This window comes from Notamacropus eugenii, chromosome 2, assembly GCF_028372415.1.
Source record: "Notamacropus eugenii isolate mMacEug1 chromosome 2, mMacEug1.pri_v2, whole genome shotgun sequence".
Taxonomy (NCBI): Eukaryota; Metazoa; Chordata; class Mammalia; order Diprotodontia; family Macropodidae; genus Notamacropus; species Notamacropus eugenii.
In genome coordinates, this window is record NC_092873.1 from 372,406,162 (window position 1) to 372,426,953 (window position 20,792).

Genomic DNA, 20,792 nt, shown 5'->3' on the forward strand with positions numbered 1-20,792 from the left:
GGGTTGGTGAACCCTAAGTCCTCCAAAGCTGAAGGAGGCTGAGACAGTTTTGCAGCCCAAACTCAGGAAGATCCCTGCCAATAAAGGGGGAGGAGTCAGAAAGTAATAAAGGAAATAAAGGAAAACAATTTTAAAGAGGAACAACCCTCAAAAAAAAAACCAAACCAGAATACAACAGATAAATTGAGAGGAACCTAAAACCAGAAGAATGAGTACTAAATCATCAAAACAAGTATAAAAATGTTTATCAAATATTACAAGACAGATGAAAGTAGTCCAATTCCCTGTGTTTGTCTTTCATTTTCAAAGAGGACCATGACACTGGGGAAATGATGACATGACTTGCAGTTGTCTTTAATTTGATTGAGGGAGGACTGTGCAAGGTCACCAGCGTCACTTTCTCCTCCAGGGCTATCTGGAATCAGTGACCAGATATTTACCCAAGTTAACTGGGCAGCTTCTGGTCATTAAAAGTTACCTTCCTTTGGAAAGGAGGAGAGAGCATTGTATGTTAGGAATGGCATGTAGGCCAGTATGGCTGGATTCCATTGCATAGATGAGAGTTAAGGGGTAAAAGAATGGAAACATAGGAAGGGCCCAGGTTGTAAAAGTCTTTAAATGCCAAATAAGAGTTTATATTTTATTTTAAAGGTAAAGAGAGTCATTGGAGATTAGTAAATATGGAGGTGACATGTCAAACCTACCCTTTAAAAAAATCACTTTGGTAGCTGTGCAGAGGGTGGATTGGAGTGGGGAGAGACTTGAGGCAGGGAGCAAAAAGTGAAGGAAACCTTAAAACAGAGTTGTGGCTGTATAAGTAGAGAGAAGGGAATGCATGAGAAAGATGTTGTAGGAACAGAAATGAAAAGACTAGATATGTAGGTTGAGTAAGAGGAGGTAAGGAAGACACTGAGAAAAGAATTCCATTAAAAAAAAAAAAAGAATGAATAGAGTTCAGAACTTGAACAGTCAAAGAAGAATTTTAAAACTCAGTTAAAAGAACAGAACGAATTAAATGTGGATTTAGTGGTTAAGCCTCTCTAAAGCATTAAAAAAGAGATGAATAGTTTGTAATACTGAAGTGTAAGAAGCATGGCAGAAGGGAAGCAAAAGGCAACAAAGCTAAAATAACATATGAACCCTATACAAGTCAAAACAATTGACTTTGAAGACAGGATGTGCAGAGACATCCTGAGCATGTCTCCCAGAAGAATATGACACATCCAAATTATAATGTAGGAAATAATACAATAAAACTGTGCAGAATTTTGAACACAGAAAATAAAATACCAATCAAGAGAGTCTATATATTGCTTCTAGAGGATAAAAAGCAAAACAAAATAAATGAGAAAAAAACTCCCAAACCTTGTTCTTCAAATTCCAAGACATGTAGAGATTAAATTATTTTGAAAAAATATTATAGTTTTTATACTGTACCACAAAAATTTTTCCTAATTTTTCTTTTATTTTTTGTCATAAATTTGATAAACATTTATATAAGCATTTTCAAATACAAGGAACATGAGAGTGTTGTATATGACACTATGAATCTCAATTATTTTCAACTCATTTTAAAAAAATGTTGAATTTAACATATTTTCAACACTGCTTTGCTTCTCTGACCCCTTCTAAGCTTCCTTCTGCTCTCTTCTGTGTATTTTGTAATGCTTAACTGATTTTTTTTATATTAGTATTATTATGCCCTACTCCTTCCCATTCCCATAAAAACCTTTCCTTATAACAAATAAGTACAATTAAGCAGAACAAATTCACATTTTGACCATGTACAAAATGTCTCATTTCGTACCTTTAGTCCATCACCTCCACGTGAAGATGTGGGAACCATAAGATGCTATCGATCTTTTGAAACAGTGGTTAGTAGTAATATTACATTAATCATAGTTAAGTCTTTCATAGTTTTTCTTTTATAATGTATTAGTCACTATATAAATTGTTTTCCTATTTCTTGTTACTTCAATTTGCATCAGTTCATACAAGTATTCTCAGGTTTCTCTGAGGCCATCCCTTTCATGTTTTCTTTGGATGCAATAATATTCTATTACATTTATATACAATTTTTGTGTGTTATAGTCAGCTTTGAAGTGAGAAGACCTGGGTTCCAAGTTCCACTTCTGATATATACTAGCTCGGTGACCCTGAACATATTGCATAACTTCTTAGTGCTATAGGTAACTTTTTATAAGTTGTGGATTTGTATTAGTAGAGTTTCTTCACCTGGGAATTTCCTATACCAATGAAATCACAGATATAGTCCCTATCCTCTACCATATTGATGGGTGCTCAGGCCCCAGCCCTAAGATCATATTTCTAAAAGCCTCCCAATTTCTCAGTAGGCCCCTATCCTGTGACAAAATTTTCTCTTGTTGCAGAACAGAGGGGTGCCTGGTCCAAGGATTTTTGTCCCTGGCTAGCTCAAGGACTCTTCCTCCCACCAGATCTCCAAAGTTCATGCCTCTGACAACTCCCTCGATGTCTGATATACTCCTTACATTTTTCCATCCATAGTTCCCAAAGATATCTGGAATCTTAGATTACCTAATTAGCATCCCTGGCATTCCTTTCCCATGTCCCTTTTCCATACAAACTCCAGCACCATCCTCAGTGTCTTGCAGGTTCCATAAGGACCCTTTTTGCCACTTGACTAAAAGAAGGCTGGAATGTGTGAATTCTTTCCAGGCAACTCTGCCTTGGCATTCTCGGGGTCCTAGCACCCCAAACCTCTTAAATATTGCATAATATTTTCAGCCATTCCCCAGCAGATGGACACTCATTTTGCTTCTAGCACTTTGCTATAACAATAAGTGCTGCTACAATTTTATACAACTGGAGTCCTTTTTTCTTTGAACTCTGTGGGGGAGTGTGTATGTGTGTGTGTGTAAATGCATAGTAGTGGAACTGCTGATCAAAAGAGTATGCAAAGTTTATTGACTCTTTCTCGAATGGTTGGATTATTTCACAGCTCCACCAATAGTGCTTTAGTGTGCCTGTTTTATTCTATTTTTTCCCCCTATTTACTCAGATTTTCCTGGGTATAGCTGCTGCTAAAGTTGGAAGACTTTATTTAGCCCATTTACTAAGGGTTGGGCTCACTTTTTTGGTGCAACCCTGTTCCCAGATTCTGCAGGCTTCTGGACTTTTTTTTTTTTTAAAGTTGAACTACCTACTTTTGTTTTTTACTGTTGTTTCATGTTGTTTCTTTAGATCTTTCCTGAGGTGTGTTGGAGAGCTGATCTTCTCTTTACGTTGTCACATTAATTGGACTTGGGATCCATGGGATCTCATGGGAAGTTTGAGATCAATTCTAGTGTTGATTGTTTCCACAATGGTTGTGTCATAGGGTAAAGGCTGTAGGTAATGAACCTTGGTTTTCTGACTGATTTTCTGAGCTTGACAATAGCACAAGGGGTGCATGGATGTAGGGAGGGTTACGGAAAAGGAAAAAAACTTTCTGGGTCACACTTTTCCAGGGTAGGTAGAGGCAAGGTGGTGGGAATTAGATAAAGGAACCTGCATACAAGCCTTATCTCACAAAGTATTTAAATTTAGTGATTTAATGACAAGCAAAAAATTCTATTAAGTAGAGAAGAAAAAGATATCAAAATATAAAGGAAAGGGATTTAGATTAATATAAGATTATTTCAATTTGATCAGAAATTGTGGAAGTTGAATACTACAGTCTGAAAAGCAAAAGACCTCAAACTGCAACTCAAAATGATAGTTTGCTAATTTGAGACTAATCATCAATGAAAATTTAACAAAAGAGGGATATATAAGGCATTTTTGCAACAACAACCACAAAAAGCTACATATAAAAAGATTTGATTTACTGCTGCAGAAGATGTGGGAAAATTAGAACACTAGTGCATTATGGGTGGTAGAATTGTGAACTGATCCAACCATACTGGAGATCAGTTTGGAATTATGTCCAAAGGGCTATAAAACTGTGCATACCCTTTGACTCAGCGATTTTCTAGGTCTATATCCCAAAGATATCATAAAAATGGGAAAAGAATCCACATAGACAAAAATATTTATAGCAGCTCTTTTTTGTGGTGGTCAAGAATTGGAAATTGAGGGGATATCCATCAACTGGGAAATGGCTGAACAAGTTGTGGTGTGTGAATATAATGGAATACTATTGTGCTATAAGAAATGATGAGCAAGTGGACTTCAGAAAAACCTGGAAAAACTTACATGAACTGAAGCTGAGTGAAGTGAGCAGAACCAGAACATTGTACGCAGTAACAGCAACGTTGCGGAATGACTAATTTTGATAGACTTAACCTCTTCTTAGCAATGCAAGGCTCTAAGACAACTCCAAAAGAGTTTTGATAGAAAATGCTATCCACATCCAGAAAACGAATGTGGAGTCTGAATGCAGATCTAAGCAGACTATTTGCTTTCTCTTTCTCTCTTTTTTGTTTCTTCTTTCTTGTGGTTCCTTCCATTGGTTCTAATTCTTCTTTACAACATGACTAATGTGAAAATGTTTAATATGAATGCATATGTAGAGTCTATATCAGACTGCACACTGTCTTGGGGTGGGGGAAAAATTTGGAATTCAAAATCTTATGGAAGTAAATATTGAAAATTAAAAATAAATAAATTAATTAGTTTTCTTTTAAAGAAAAGAATAGCAAGTTGTTCATAGTAGATTTGCAGTTTCATGTGCAGTCATCTTTTTATTGTACTATGTCAGGGAAATGCTTGCCTTACTCTATAAATTAAAAATAAAACCTAATAATTAAAAAAAGGAAAAAAGAGATTTGATTTGCAAAACACTCCAAATAACAAAAACACAAGGTAAATTCCTCACGTATAGAGGTCTTGTTTTTGTTTCCAAGAAAACTGAGCAAATGGACAAATGTGCCAGTCATACTGCTTGATTTCCTAAAGGAGCTGGAGGGCAGAGGATCAGTTTAAAAAAGCATTTCTGCTCTTGCTGCAGAATGTGTGGCATGTAACTCTGTCCCTATCTTAGATTTCCAGTGAGGGGTGTGGAAGGTCTCTGGTGCCTTCTTCTAGCCCAGCAAAAAAAGCAGCTGCTCCCACCTGACAGAGGGTGTGTCCTTGGTGCTTTGTGTCTTTCTCCAAGCAGAGATGAATGAACAGTGGTCCCAAGACAGATAAATCTAGTCTGTGTTTGGGAAGTTGGGTCTTTCAGTTCCAATTGACTGGCAGGAAAAGCTTCTGCCTTGACAAGAAAAAGAACTCAAACCTTGGCTTGCCAGAAGACAAGGACTTTGAGGGAATTATTTAGACAGCATGGATACTGAGTGACAGTGAAGGATATAGCACCTGCCAGATTAGTGATCTTGCAATCTTAGCAAGGACATCAAGCTATGTTATTCCTGACCTCAGCCATGAGGTCATTCTTTATCCCAGCCATTTATTTCCAGTCTCCTTGGCACTGTGGGTAATGCCTCCCCTACTTTGCTCTTGGAAATAAGCTGGAAGTAATTCCATGCCTTTCTTTGTTTCTGCAAAGGCTATGTCAGTTGAACTACCCTAATGATCCAATTACCCTCCCTGTGACTTCAGACCATAATATCCCTCCCTAGCTACCATTCATCTGTTTGGGTTGTGAACTCCTCTTTCAATGCACTTTTGAGTATAGGGAATATTGGAATTTTGTATTTGTATCCCCAGCATTTAGCACAGTGCCTGGCACATCACTCAATATTCAACAACCACTTATTAAACTCCTATTAGATTCTGTGCACTGATGATACAAAGACACACAAAATGAAAGTCCTTGTCCTCAAGTGTGTTCTACTTTGGGGTGGCGGGGTGGTACATATACAGTTTAATATAAAGCAAGGAGCAAAGAAGAAAAGAAGAGATCAAGAAGAGTGCTGAAGAGTGGCAGCTAAGAAAGGGAAGGCAGAAGAGCTGAACTCTGATGGAAGAAATCCCAAAAGCAGAGACTGCATAATGAACTGAATGTTCTGGGAATAGAGAGTAGTCCAGTTTGACTGGAAGGTAAAATGTACAAGGTAGGTAATGTAAGGGGGGAAAGGTAGGTTGAAACTAGGTTGTGGAGGATGTTCTTACATGAAGGCATAGGTCAGTCAGCCAATAAACATTTATTAAGTGTGCTAAGCACTGGGGACACAAGATAAGGCAAAAGACAGTCCTTGCTCTCAAGAGGCTCACAATTGAATGAGGGAGATGACATGAAAACAACTATATTCAAACAATGTACAAGATTAATTGGAGCTAATTAGCAGAGGGAAGGGACTAGAATTAAAGGGGATTGAGAAAATCTTGTAGAGGGTGGGATTTTAGCTAGGACTTGAAGGAAGTTGTAATACCAATGAGATACCCACAGCAGCCACAACAGATATGCATGTGTATTTCCAGGGTAAATTTGCAAAATATAAACTCTTTTCCTCAAAGGCAAAATCGAAATATTTATTCAGATACTAGAAAGTCAATTCCACCATGGTAACAATGAAGTTTGCATACATTATCAGTACAGTGAGCATTGCCATCCCCAAGTCTTCCCTCTGTTACACCTCCCCATAAACAAGCTCCCTTAGGCAAAATCACTCCCTCTCTCACTCAGGCTAGCTGCCCTGCTCTGCTCTGCCTGCTCTCTCTCTCAGCTCTGCCTAACTCTCTCATCCTGCTGCACCCATTCCTCCCACCATCCTCCCACCATGTGACTCAGGCTGGGTCAGAGCTCAAAGCAGGTCACATGGACTTATTAAGGGGCAGCGAAGATCTTCAAATTCCCTTTCCGTTATAGAAGCCAGGAGTTGGAAGAGAGAAGGAAGAAATCTTCCAGGCATGGGAGACAGCCAGTAAAAATATCCAGCGTTGGGAGATGGAACACTGTGTTTGAAGAACAGCAAGAAGTCAGTGTCAGTGGATTACAGTAGTTGGGGAAGACAAAGGTATGAGGTATAGGAAAACAGAAAAGGTAGGGAGATGGGTAGGTGATGAAAGACTTTGAACATCAGAGATATTTTTTGATCCTGGAGGTGATAGGGAACCACTGGAGTTTACTGAGTAGGGGGATGAATTGGACAGACCTAAACTTTAGGAAAAATCACTTTGATGGTTGAGTGAAGGATGGACTGAAGTAGAAGGGAAACCAGTCAGCAGGCAATTGCAATAGTCCAGGTGTGAGGTGATGAAGGGCCTTTGGAGGGTGGTGGTAATGCCAGAAAATGGTATATACATGAGATAAGTTACCAAGGTAGGTAAAATTGACAGACTTTGGCAAGAGACTGGATATAGTGTTCAAAGAAAATGAGTAGTTGACAATGACACCTAGGTTGGTGGAATTTGAACTCAGGTCTTCCTGACTCCAGGCCCAGCACTCTATCCCTCAAGAGTAGTAGGAAAGTTAGGAAGAGGGGAGGGTTTGGGAAGGGAAGGAATTAAGAAGTTTGTAGAGGCAACTGAGAACCACTGTACTGTTCTGAGCAAGGAGTAACATGGTCAGACTTGTGTTTATTTTGGCATCTGGGTAGAACTGGAAAGAGGGAGATTGCAAATAGGGAATTCAATGGCATCCAAGCTAGACTGCAGTTTGGGTGAGAGGTGATAAAGGCTTGGAGCAGGGTGGTTGCAGTAGGGATGGAAGAGGATGGATAAAAGAGACGAGCAACAGAATATATTTAGTAGGTAAGGAAGAAGGATGTTAAGAATTTAGGAAATTGGGAGGATCTCAAATTTTGAGTTGGAAGGGACCTTAGGAGAAATCTTTTTAAATTCCTTCATTTTACAGATGAGAAATCTGACACTAGAGAGATTAAGTGATTTGTCAAAGTTGATACAAGTAGTAACAGGAAGAATTTGAACCCAAGTCTTTTGTTTTCTGAACCATGATATTGGATGGTTTTGGGGCTAGAGAAGAGCTAAAGGCAAAGGCAAAGGTAGAGAAGGGGCAAAGGTAAGTTTTGGAGGTGTCAATGGGACATCCAGATAGAGTTGACTAGCAGGTAGCTGGTGATGGGTTCAACTATTCATTACTATTTTCAGGTATTTGGTCCAAGAACGCAACTTGGCTTTCTGCCACAAAAATCCTTCCTGTAATACATTAGCAAGGTGTTTGCTTGATACAGCTTTTGGCTCCTGTTTCGGATTTCTTTATCACATGAAAGAGTGGTCTATGTTTGAAAATATGTAAGCCAAATCAAGAAGCAAAATAACATGTGAATTGAATCATAGGAAACCTTGCTTCAATCCAAGTATGTTAATTTTATATATAATACATTTTATGTTCCTAAACCAACATAATATCTTTAAATTAATAAAGGGCACTGAAAGTTAATACTGATTTTCTTTTTCTCAAGAAATTAAGAAGCCTCCACTCACAAAATATTTTCCCCATGATTTCAAAATTTCCAGAATGTACTAAGATAAAAGGAAATCTAATTTCTTCTACTCCTTATAAGATTCCTAGTTTCTACAGTTTGGGCACTTTCTCCACTGACAAGGGCTACAATCACTCTACATTTCAGTAGATGATTGTAAGTTACTGTTGCCTGTACTTGGTGGGCAATCTTTTGGTAATAGAACTGTCCTCACTTTGTTAGGCTAGTTGATGATAGGCTGTACATAGCTGGGCTCACATCCATAACATTTCTAGCTTATGAGAAATTGCCAGAGCTTGTGCTCTGCTGGTAGAGACCTTCAGGAGCTGAAGTTCGTGTCCCATGCGGCAATGAGTGATTTTGGTGCATGTATAGCATCTGCATTAGAGAGAGCTATAAGTCTTCACTGCTATAAAGATGTAGAAATGTTTGAGATTAGCACAGCCCTTTACTTAGGCAAGTCATCTCACCTGTTATTAGCCTGTTTCCTTATGGGTAAAATGGGGAAATGAGTAGAAGGAAATCACCTTCAAAGAGTGATTAAGAAGAAAGTGATTTATAAACCTCCCTCCAAGTGTTATATGAGTCACTACAGAGTATCCAAATCATGTAGTTCAGAGGATTTCTTGTTTAGAAGCTGGAAATTAAGAATGAAATTTTTGAGGTCAAGTCCAGAACCCTTCCTCTCTGGACATAAACTGTACCACAGAAAGATATTCAGATGATTCCCAATGTCCCTTAGTTTATTCTAAATCTTTTTTTGTGCTTAATTTAAGTCCTTGTCATAATTTAGGCCACATCTGTATCAGCACTATAGACAGTGAAGTGAATTCACTGAATGAGAGGAAGAGATCATGTTAAATCACATTTTTCCATTTGGTAAAGTGCTCAGAACTTGAAATGATTCCAAGTAGTTTACTGCCATTGGCTTTATATACAATATATAATAAATGTTAAATTCTGTTCAAGGTGCAGATATACTCCACCACTAACTATTGTCTTAAAGAGGTTCACAGAACAAGAAGAGACTTTAGCAATCAGTTAATTCTAAAAAAAAGAAAACTGAGGCCCAGAGAGGATAAATGACTTGCTCGAGGTCACAAAAGTAGTTAGGTAGCTCGGCAGGAAGTGCTGGATCTGAAATTAAGAAGATCCGAGTTCAAATTCATCCTCAGACATTACCAGTGTGATCCTGGGCAAGTAACTTAAACTCCGTCTGCGCTGTTTTCTCATCTGTAAAACTGGGATAATAGCAGCTACTTCTCAGGATTGTCGTGAGGTTCAAATGAGTTATTTGTAAAAGGCTTTGCAAACCTTAAAGTGCTATATACATGCTATTACTAGTGGGAAAGGATCTGAACCCAAGTACTCTGATTCCACATCCCTAATCTACTCTGACTCCAAATCCCGGGCTTCTCTATGAGCCCTCTGAAGCCACACCAGGGGATCCGGGCTTACGAGGTCCAGCAGGGCAAGGATCAAGCCTTATTTAAATAGCTTCCTACTTCCACCCACACCTAGTCTAGTGCAGGCCCCGGCCAACTTCCCCTTCCCCCACCATTCACAGAAGAGGTTCAGCTGAAGGCAGGCTGTGGAATGAATGAATGAATGAATGAATGAATGAATGGGACAAGTCCTGACCGCAGCCTGGGCCTCAGTTTCCCAGACTGGGCTAAGCGAAAGGAGGTGGGCGGGGGCATTTGGATTTTCATCTTTCCGAAGGGCACCCACCCTACGAAACTAGGCGGGGGCGAGCTGGCAGCTGGCCGGGCTGAGGCCGGGCCCCCGCGCCCGCCCTTCGAAGGCGCACAGGCGGTTTTCCTGAGTCACGGGGAGAGGGAGGCCGACTCGTTGGATCGCTTGCCCGCCAGCGCCCCGACCTCACCCAAGCGATCCGCGGAACACGGGGCAGAGTGGGGGGATTCTTCCCCACCCCCCCTCTCCACACCTGACCGAGCCCCCACCGCAGATTTCCTCGCCCTGACCCCCGCGCTCAACGCTCTACACCGGCCCCCCCTTCAGCGGCCGAGCTACTTGCCCTCCCTTCCCGTATCACGTGTACCCGGAAGTGTGGGCGGGTCCCAAACCGCCCACGGAAATGACGTCTCTCCACCCTAGTCGCATGATGTGGCAAAATGCAAAAAAAAAAAAAAAAAAAAGGGATGGGGGTTGGGGAGGAAAAGTGAGAGGGAGGGGAAAGTGATGAGTCCAGAAAATAGTCCCTCGGGGTCCTAGGGGACTACGGCTCTGGCCTGAGCAAAGAGATCAGCTGGCTTGCGCACTGCGCTCCGAATCCCTGCGCCCAGCCGGGCGTCGTCTTTCTGGGGGAGGGGTACATAAGGCGGAGGGAGTACTTTGCTCTGGGGCCGGTCGCAGTGCTCTCCCACAGATCCCTCCGCCGGGCTCAGCCGTTTCCGGAGTCTGCGCTGCGCCCGGTTCCGCCATTGCGGCTCTCCCAGCCCCAGGAGCCTCCGCCCCCGGCCCAAGATTGTCCGTCCGTCCGTCCGCCTGCCCGCCAGCTACCCCACCACGCCTGCATCCCCAGAGAGTCGCCTCGCCGCGCCCGACCTCCCCCCCTCCCCTCCTCCTCCTCCTCCCCCCCGGAGAGCCCCGGCGGCCTCAGCCCCGCAGCCCCAGTGACAGGAGGAGACAGGAGCCCCCGGCAGCGCCATGGCCCAGATCCTGCCCATCCGTTTCCAGGAGCATCTCCAGGTGCGGCCGCCGCTCGCCGGGGCTGGTGCGGGGGCCCGGGCCGGGGGATGAGGGGGGGCGGCTCCAGGCCTGGTCCGCAGCGGGGCCCCGGCTGGGCTGGGCCGGGCGGTGAGGAGGAGGGAGGGGGCTGCGCTGGGGGAGCTAGAGACGGAGCCTGCGGAGGGGGAAGGGGGCGAGGGCTGAGATGGTGCCTGGTGTCAGGTGCTGCGCCCCCGCGGCCGGGCGGGCCCTTCCTTTCCTCCTGCGGGAGTCACCTCCCCCACCTGAGGGCGGCGGGGTGGGGGGTTGTCACCTCCTGGCCCTCTCTTTCCCTTTGCACCCTCCTGTGTTAGCGTCCTGGAAGGGGGGAGGGGGCGTGTGTGAGTGAGTGTGTGAAGGTGGAGGAGGAGCGGCGGCGGCGGCGGCGGCTCCTTCCCTCCTCCCTCTGCGGCTCCCTGCGACTGGAAGGGCACCTTTCAAAGGGGGAGGGGGAGCTGTGTGCCTCTCGCCCTCCCCGAGCCAGTGGGGAGGGAAGGTCACGGCTCCTGGACCCCCTAAAAAAGAGCGTGATGAATTGGGCCTGTGTCTACGGGGCGCGCGGTGGGGCCAGGGTCCTTGGCGGGGGGCACGCTCCCCCTCTCCATAGGGAAACTAGACAGCGTGACTCCAGTCCTGGTTCCAGGGATCAAGGATGACTGTATGAGACGTCCAGGGGTCACTGAGGCCTGCAGGAAATTGAGGCCGTGGAGCTAGGGCTATCCCTTGGTTATCTCAGAATGGAACAGGGCCCCCAGGTGGAGAGAATCTGGCTTTCGATTGACCTGCAGAGTCCCTGAGCCCTCCCTGTCATTCAGTTTACGAGGACCTTCCCAAATGTTAGGAGTCTATCAAACGGGCTTGCATCGGGAGGCATGGGCTGAGCCGGCTCGGTGTCTGCTGGCAGGTGCATTATGGAAGTGGTCTAGGATAGGACTTCAGCCTCTGTTCTTGGAACTCCCCCTCCACATCAGCCTATGTCACCTTGACTGAAATCCTATCTCCCCAAATGAACCACCTGCCTTAGTTCAGGCTCATCAGTTGTTTGTCTGTTTTTTAAATGGGGATGGTGTTATTGATGTCAGACAGTGAAATCTAACTATTGAACTTTTTTTTTTTTCTCCCAATTAAAGAGTATTTTTCTTAGCTTTTTCTCTGTTACTACACCTAGGACAGATGAGCAAACCTCCTGTTGGAAGAATCTGCTATTATTTAGGCCATTGATATCTAATATTAAGCTAAACCTCTTTTTTATGACATTTGTTATCTTTGCTTATATGGGCAAGACAAAAAAATTTCCATTTCCCCCCCCCCTGTATTTAAAAAGAACTATTTAGAAAGACTAAGGAAACAATGGTGTGTGGAACAAAACTTAGTTGAAGCTTTTCTAATCATGGATGGAATAAAGCATTCTATGCTGTAATAGAATACACTTTGGCATCAAAGAGATCACAATCTGAAATTTGATTTTAATGATGGAATGAGTGAAGAAAATTTTAAATATCTTATTTTTAGGTGAAGACATGGTTATCTTGTGAAAATTGAGGATTCATGTAGAGACTTGGGGAAAAAAGTGAAAATATTCAAATTGAATTTTCTGCTGTATAGTTTCTCACACAGATGTATATAGAACATACTTTTTTAAAAAGCAGGTGTATCTGGCATTTTTTTTAACTGCAGAAGTAAAGCCTACTAGATAATCTGTTGAATCCTAATCCTCTTTTTTTCCCCCAAGTTTGGCAGTAGTATAACAATATCCGCTAACCCACTTATTTAATAAAAATAGGTAGAAGAAAGACTTTAAAAAATGAAAGCTAACTCCTACTCATTGATTCTTTATAGGCCAGGTATATCACCACTGACATTTAGTTTGGACAAGATAGGCAAAAATAGATGCCTTGGATTTTTTTTTTAATGTTCTTTGCAAGGCTGCTTTTATATAGTTTTGCACAACATCCTTTAAAAGTATATAGGACAATAAGTGTGCAACTTAAGTAATTCAGGATAATTTCAAAACACATAAGACCTAAATGAAATAGTTTATTAACAATACTTTCGGTGTAGAGGCTGCTTAACCTTTTTAAGATGTTTGAAAAACTAACTATAACTTGATTTCTATTAAGTTCATCGACAGGCTTTAGGTCTGTCAGCAAAGGTCAGTTTATTTAATTATCCTGAGAAGATATTCCAAGGATGGTTCTCTTGGAACAGGTTTCTTTTAGGGACAGAAAGTGGAAAAAAAAAGCATTAGCTACTACTCCCAACCTTCAAATCATTGCTCTCTTTTTCTAGCACCTATAGCATATGCCATTGTATTCCCAGGTTTTGTGGATTTACAGTTGGTCTTACCTTTGACCTTTCCCTTTTGTCCAGTGAATAAAGATATGGAATGTGTGAGTTGGGTGGTAGAACTGCATGTTTGCTTGCCAGAGCAGTTTGGTTTAAAAGCAGGAAGCAATAATGAATTATTGGGAGACTTCTACTTTTCACCCTTTCCTCATCCTCCACAATAATTAATTGTGTTCTCCAAAATAGGCAGGTGTACCACAGTACATCCTGGGAAGGAAAGTATCTATGTCATTTAAGTTGTAGTAATGGATAATCTCTTGAGATGAAAGTGTGATGAAAAGGGATATGGTTGATAGTTGTGAATGAACTTGTTTCACTATGATTAAGAACAATATATTAGTTTGGAAGCCTATAGAATTGATATTTAACTAAGCCACTTAATGCACATTCTGCTATAACATTGTTATTTCTGATTATAATTGATTGAATCACAGATATAGAATTAGAAGGGACCTTGGACCGTCTAGTTCAGCCCTCTTATAGGTGAGGGGATTTGTCCAAGGTCACACTAGAATTCCATTATTTTGAGAGGTTCTGTTCAACTTTGCCACCATATTCCTTAAACTTCCTTGCATTTGACCTGGTATAAAATCTACCATTGAGCCTAAAGATATCTTTTTAGATTCTAGACATTGGATAGACTTTTTCTAGAAAAACTATGACAGTATTAATAAATTTATCTTATTTTGTACCTGAGACTTTGGATTCATTTCTTCAGTTCCTGCCTCCTCCTCTTTACATTGCTACTACCATCCTAGTTTAGGTACTAATCACCTTTGGAACATAATACTCTCCTAACTGGTCTCTCCTCTATAATTTATCCTTTGCATAGGTTTGACCATGGGTTTCTTGCTCTTCTGTACTCCCAATGACCAATAGGATAAAATCTAAGCTCTACCTGGCATTTGAGGCCTTCTGCATTCTGTCTTAAAGCTATATTTATAAGCCTTAACTTATAGTACATTCTGGACTACTCAGTTATCTTCTAGTTTTATCTTGTACAGACCATCCCTTGTGCCTGAAATACTACCTTCACATTTTTACCTGTCTAAATACCTTTTCTTTATCCTAGGGCTAGCTTTAGGGGCCACTTCCTTGAAGAAGTCTTGCTGGATTGCTACCACTCCATATTCATCTCAGCTAAAAAACTGATCTGGCAGATTTTTCTTAGATCTGTGACTGGGTCTCTTTTTGTCCTTATAATCTACCTTGTTATCATTTACCTTTATGGCTCTCCCCATATCAGATCCAGTGAAACAACATGTGGGAAATGTTTCACAAATCTTGAAGTGATAAATAAGTGCTGTTATTATTATCAATTCCGTGAAGATAAGGGACTATTAATGTTTGAATGAAATTAGGTAGAAGACCAAGGTGAATAGATATAAATAGAACCCTAATGTGTTAATTGTTCTTTCCTGCTGAATTTGAGCTCAAAGAATTGACCTATTCCCTAATCAGAGGTTATAGGTAACTCAGCTATGTTGAGATTTTATTAGATTTTGTATGTAATCTTTTCCTCATTACTAGTCAGTCACTTAATAGTTCTCTCAGGTACCACAGATATTTCTCTAAAACATGTATCCATAGTGGCCACATGCTACAGAAGAAATAGTGCCAACTCTGGCATTAGAAAACTTAAGTTCAGATCCTATGCCTTTTTACTCATCTGTGTACCCTTGGTCAAGTTACTTAACCTTCCTGCTCTTCAGTTACTTCCTCATTTTTCAGATGAGGAGTTTGGATTAGATGGCTCCTGAGATCCCTTCAGATTTTGAGATTCTGGGTGAAAGACATACAATATTGGGATGGGGAGGAAAAAAAACCATTTTAACTGGAACAAGAGGGTATTCAAAAGGATAATATGGGGTTTTTGTACTTATAGAACTGCAGAATTGTTTTATTGTAGTAACATTTCCTTGTACATTTCAGATATTATATTATTTAAAAATTCTGAAGAAAAGGCAGTTGTTTCATAAATGAAATATCATTTATTAAACACTTACTGTGTGTTTGGCACTGTGGCAAGCTCTAGGAACACAAATCCGAAAAGCAAGATAGTCCTTGCGGTCCATAATCTTACATTGTAATAGTTGAAGATAGTAGACGTTAGGGAGTGGTGGCTAGGAAGGGTGTTTCATAAGGTGCTGAATGGATCAGAAGAGCAGTTGATTGGCATGTTCTTTCTAGGAATGGTAGTGCTGGTTTGATTACTGGTCCTAGTGCTAGAGGTGGAAAAGGGGGTAATGAAAATGGTTGGAGAGCAATGGTCATCATGGTAAATGTAGGTTAGTATATTTATTTTGAGAACTCTCACAAATCATGACCACAGGGGCCCAGGATGGGAACTAAACAGCCACATCACTAGCTATGAAGTTAGCAGCAGGTAGCATTTGGATTGACTTGGTTAGTTTTGAGAACTCTCACCAGGAAGCATAACACAGCTAATCCTGGAAGGAGCTTTGGCTATCTAGTCTAACTACCCCTATTGGACTAGAAATTGAAAAACCTAGTAGGTTCTACTTCTGCCTTGGATGAGTCGCTTAACAACAATGCGTCTGTTTCCTCATCTATCATACAAGAGAGGTGGGTAGAAAGAAGGAAGACTGTGTGATTGATAAGGGCCCTTCCAGTTCTGATAGTTGGTGATAATGAGGTGGCATGGTACAGTGACAAGAATACTGTTCTTGGAATAAGAGCATATAGGTTCAGGTCCCTGTGTTACTTATTAGCTGTGTGTTTTAGAAGTCTGTTCCCTCATTTGTAAAATAAGGGTATGGGACTAAGTGACTGTTACGGACCATTTCAGCTTAATATGTGATCCTATGGCTGTTAATTTTCTGTATTCTCTACGTCTCATAAAATTTAGAATATTCCACTGATTTGAGTAATCATGCTTGATATTGTAATAGCATAAATTTATGTAACAGACAGACCAAAGACTCTGAAGGAGTCTAGAATATATTAGCCATAGTCTCAAACTGTGTATTCTTTAAAAAAGATTAGTAGGTACATCATTATAGTGTTTCTTTGACACACTAATGACCACGACAAAGCTTATATGAAGCTTATCTCCTGGTGGCATGCATCGTTCTGGTAATTGCTAGTTTTAGGGCTTAAGGAAAATGTGTTCATGCATTACTACATCACCCAGCCTTTCATGTTCCTTTTCTGTTTCAGGGGTCTGTCTTGAGTTAACTGTGCGCACATTAAGGCATTGTTAACCTTTGCCTTGCATCTAAATAATATGCAGTGCCACTTAAATTAATCATGACAACTTTGATTTAACATTATTTTGAACGGCCATTACTCAGGGTTGTGCTTTTGGAAAAGCAAAAGTCAGCAACTGCCATCTACGTGGTAGGTGAAGGTAATAGGGTTCTAAGTTGGTCTGTATTTAAAAAGAGGTGTTGGTAGACAGGTGCAGGGAGAAGGTCAGGCTATTCTACATGGAGTTCCTTATAGGTCTTTTTTGGAGAAAGGTGGTAGGAACATTACCAGTACAAAAGGAAAATAGACTCTTTAGAAATGATGTAGCAGAATACTACCTGTTTATATTGACTGTGTTCTTAATGCCCATCATTGAGAGAAAAGCTAATCTGTGGTCAGTTTCTAATTTACTTTTAATTTTGTGATTTTAAAATCGAATTATAGTTCCCAGAAGAACCTATGAAACCACATAATGATGCTAAATAAACAGAAAACCTTTTTGTTAGTATTTTGTAAATGATCTTATGGAAAGGGTTTGCTTTGCCTTCCCATAGACAGAGCAGTGACTTTATTACTTAATCTTTATGTGGACCTTCATATTAAATGATTGGGGCACTCTCCTTAAATCTGATAAGTTTAACAAAAGTTAATTGCAAGTACTTATTAATAAAACAACAAATTAGGTCTAGGTGCTTCCTCCATTCTTGGCTGAGTGCTAATAGTTAATACTTTCAAAACTTTAATTCCATTGTTTAATCTATAATAATGCACATCCCAGCTTCCAAACTAGAGTACCTGACTGCTGATTTTGTGATATGAATTACCAAATTTAAAATTTCTCATCTTATTTTAAGTTAACATAACACATCTTAAGTGTTTATGACCTGAATTTAACAATAATTTACCCTACAAAAAGAGTTCGGTTGGCCACAGTGATCAGTAGAACTTCATGAGCAATATAAGACTCCAAAAGCATAGGTATGGGATCTAGTATGCATAAATATGCACATCAGCATGTCCTATTCTTTACTTGGAAAAAAAAAATCAGGATTCACATTATCTGGTAAGAATGCTTCAGAAGGTCATTACAGTCATTGAAAGCATTTGATTTCTGTGAACAGACATATCATATTAGTGGAACTCAATCATATCCTATCCCCTAAAGCAAACCTCTCTCCTCCACCTTCCATACCAACCTGTGTAATAGGTTCACCCAGTATGACAGATTGGTCACAAATCTATGTGGAAAACCAGTACAAAAACATTAATACTAATATGTTTTAAATAAACAGATAAATAAGGTCCTCAGATTTTCAGGGAAAAGCAGTTTTCAAGGGCTTTTTTTTGCATATGGAAAGAGGCTAGTAATTTGAATTCTTTTTGAATTCAGTTTTCCCTTGGAGAAATGAGATTTTAAACTTGAGGTAAATAATTCCCTTTATGGTCAACATACTTATGTTCCAGTGAAGTGCTAATTCTATTTAGAGGAATAAATCAAGTTTATTGACCTTCTAACTAGTCAGTTCTATTGCTTTTAGTGGACATACTAGGAGTTACAAGGCATAATCTTGATATAATAAAAATGCTGAATCCTCTGAATGTCCAATTATATTGTTTGTTATACCACTTATAAAAAAGAATGATTTTTTGTCAAGTAGTTTGAAAATAATAACATTACATTTAATTGCTTAGGCCATTTTTGTGTACTAGGAAATCAGTTGTCCTCCCTCCCCATTTCCTTCCCACCCCTCACTTGCTAATGTTAGCCATGTGTCAGTACTAGCTGTGAGGCGTGATTTCTGTTTTGGTACTTCTTTCTATAGAATTTTTAAACCCAGGGCCTGTGGTGACAAATGGTTAGTTTATTTAAGACTTGTGAAGCATATTAAAATTTTCTTTTTGGATAGGGAAAAAATCATTATGAGTACTTGGATTTATTTCAGAACATTGTAACCTGGATCCTAACATTTCTAGATACCTTTGTCATTTGAATAAATTCTCAGATCCTTTATACGTCTACCTTTTTTCTCTTCATTTTAGCTTCAAATCTTATCTTTCATCTTACAAAAAATGCCACCAACAAGTCCCAACCTCACTTAGTCTAATCCTCTTTAGCTACTTACTGTCTATGTACTCCCAGAAAGAGCCTGCTAAAGTTATAATGAAATACAAAGTACTGTTTGGGTATGACATTGACAATATATGGCATAAGCAAGTAAAAAAAATTGAAGTTACTGCCATTTTAATTTACTGTACCAAAGGATTTATGCTAGTTTAATAGCAAAAATCACTGAACACCCAAAACACTATATCTTGCAAAGACTAGATCATTAATACTTGTCCCTTGAACATTTTGAATGAATATTTGAAAAACACAAGTGGACTGGACTTAAATAATTCAAAAATCCTTGATTTGAACATTCTGGTAGTGCTGGGGACAGAATGCCCGGCAGCAGAGAGACCTGATGTCAAATTTGACCTCAGACATTTAAGAGCTGTTTGATCCTGGGCAAAGGCATTGTAGTACCTTGAAGGGTGGTTGTTAGGGTCAAATGAGGTAGTATTTGTAAATGTAATGCTTGGCACATAATAAGCACTTAATTAGTCCTGCCTTTCTCCTTTCTTAAAAATGAAGAAACTGAGGCCTACAGAGGTCACTGGCACTAGTTGGTAGTGAGTATGAAGAGCTAGGATATAAACCCAGTTGCTCTGCCTCCAAAACCTGTGGTTTTCCCCATTGTACCCCAAACACCATAAGCCTTTCCATCTTACCAGGCTCTTCCAGAGTTTATTTCTTACTGGCAATAGCCTTGAAGTCCCCAGGGTCAATTCTATGTGATGAAGTATTAAAATAGGACTTCAGAGCTGACTAGGTAAGTGTCATTGTCTCCCTCATCCCTATGTGTGTATATTACCACTATCTGAAGACAGATCTATTTCCCAATACAAGAATATCCTTTAATCAAGAATCTGTGGTGACTATATTTTCCTGTTAGAACTTCAAATATTCTCTGAAAGTTTTTGGTCTAACAGCTTTAAATATCTTTCTTTTACCTCCCCCTTTCTTTTGGGGCCAGACTTGTGATTTCATTAGTATAGGAGATAACCTGGTGAGGGAACTCAATATTCTGGTGATAATCATCACTGTCAGATGACACAGAAAAAATTTAGAAACTCAAATGTGTAAAATATAATAGCAGCATATTTTATCTTTTAATATCACAACAATTCAGACTTCTTCTGTAGTTATGAAGGGAGGGCCAAAAATTTACACAGATTTTCTAGTTCACTGGGTGCCACATGCTGAACCCCTGAGATATGAAAGGGATAATAATTGTAGTTTCTTATTTCCTAGCAAATCTATCAACATAGGGTGGTCATGAGTGTGATGCATTTTCTATAGTAGAAAGGGTTGAGTTATATCTTAATACAGTGTCAGGCTAAGAGTTGAGCCATAGAACTACTATTATTATGGGACTCATTAAATTTTAATAAGTAAATTTTAAATCTAAACTTAAATGAGAACATTTATGTTGATGCCCTACTTATTGAACCTAGGAATTCAGACATCTGATTCTAATTTGGAATGACGTTTAGTAAGTTTTCCTTGGATTGGAACCTCTGAGTATTAGTTTTAAATCCTCCAATGGAACCCTGCTTTAGTTCTGAATAAAAATTGTTTGTAAAAGAAGGCCATCTAATTTTCAGGTATCAGCTCAGGGACCACTTTCTCTGTGAAACCTATCCTGATCTTCTAGTGGGTTAGTAGGCTCTAATTTTAGATTTGTGGGCCAGTTTTATCCTGATAGTAGACCAGAGGACAAAGACTGCTTCATTTATTAAAAACACCTATCAGGGTGCCTTGCACACGCTTGGCACTTAATAAGTGATTGATGTTAATAAATTGCTTGATGCCAACCAAGTAACTTTAAGTAGGGAATATAATAGGCTCAAACAGTTAAGCTTGATGGTATAATTTTTTATGAGAATGTGAAACTACACATGGGGTCGGTAAAATTATTCTTTTGCTCACTATTGTTTTGCAGGCAACTAATTTTCTGTTATGAGATTGCTTAGAAATTAAATCTCCTTTCTATTTACTTATCTCTTTAACAGGTGAATAAATGTTTGGACATTCATTTGGGGCAAGGGGGAAGA

At 40.0% G+C, this 20,792-nt stretch overlaps 1 protein-coding gene across 2 annotated transcripts in view; it reads left to right on the forward strand.

Moving 5' to 3' along the window:
* The first annotated feature begins 10,710 nt into the window (after positions 1 to 10,710).
* Positions 10,711 to 20,792, forward strand: part of CLTC (clathrin heavy chain) — a 74,771-nt gene continuing 64,689 nt past the window's right edge. For both annotated transcript variants that reach the window (XM_072646877.1, XM_072646878.1), the window contains exon 1: positions 10,711 to 11,060. In XM_072646877.1, coding sequence (XP_072502978.1) covers positions 11,019 to 11,060 — 42 coding nt within the window. In that variant the 5' untranslated portion in view covers positions 10,711 to 11,018. The remainder of the gene's footprint in view (positions 11,061 to 20,792) is intronic.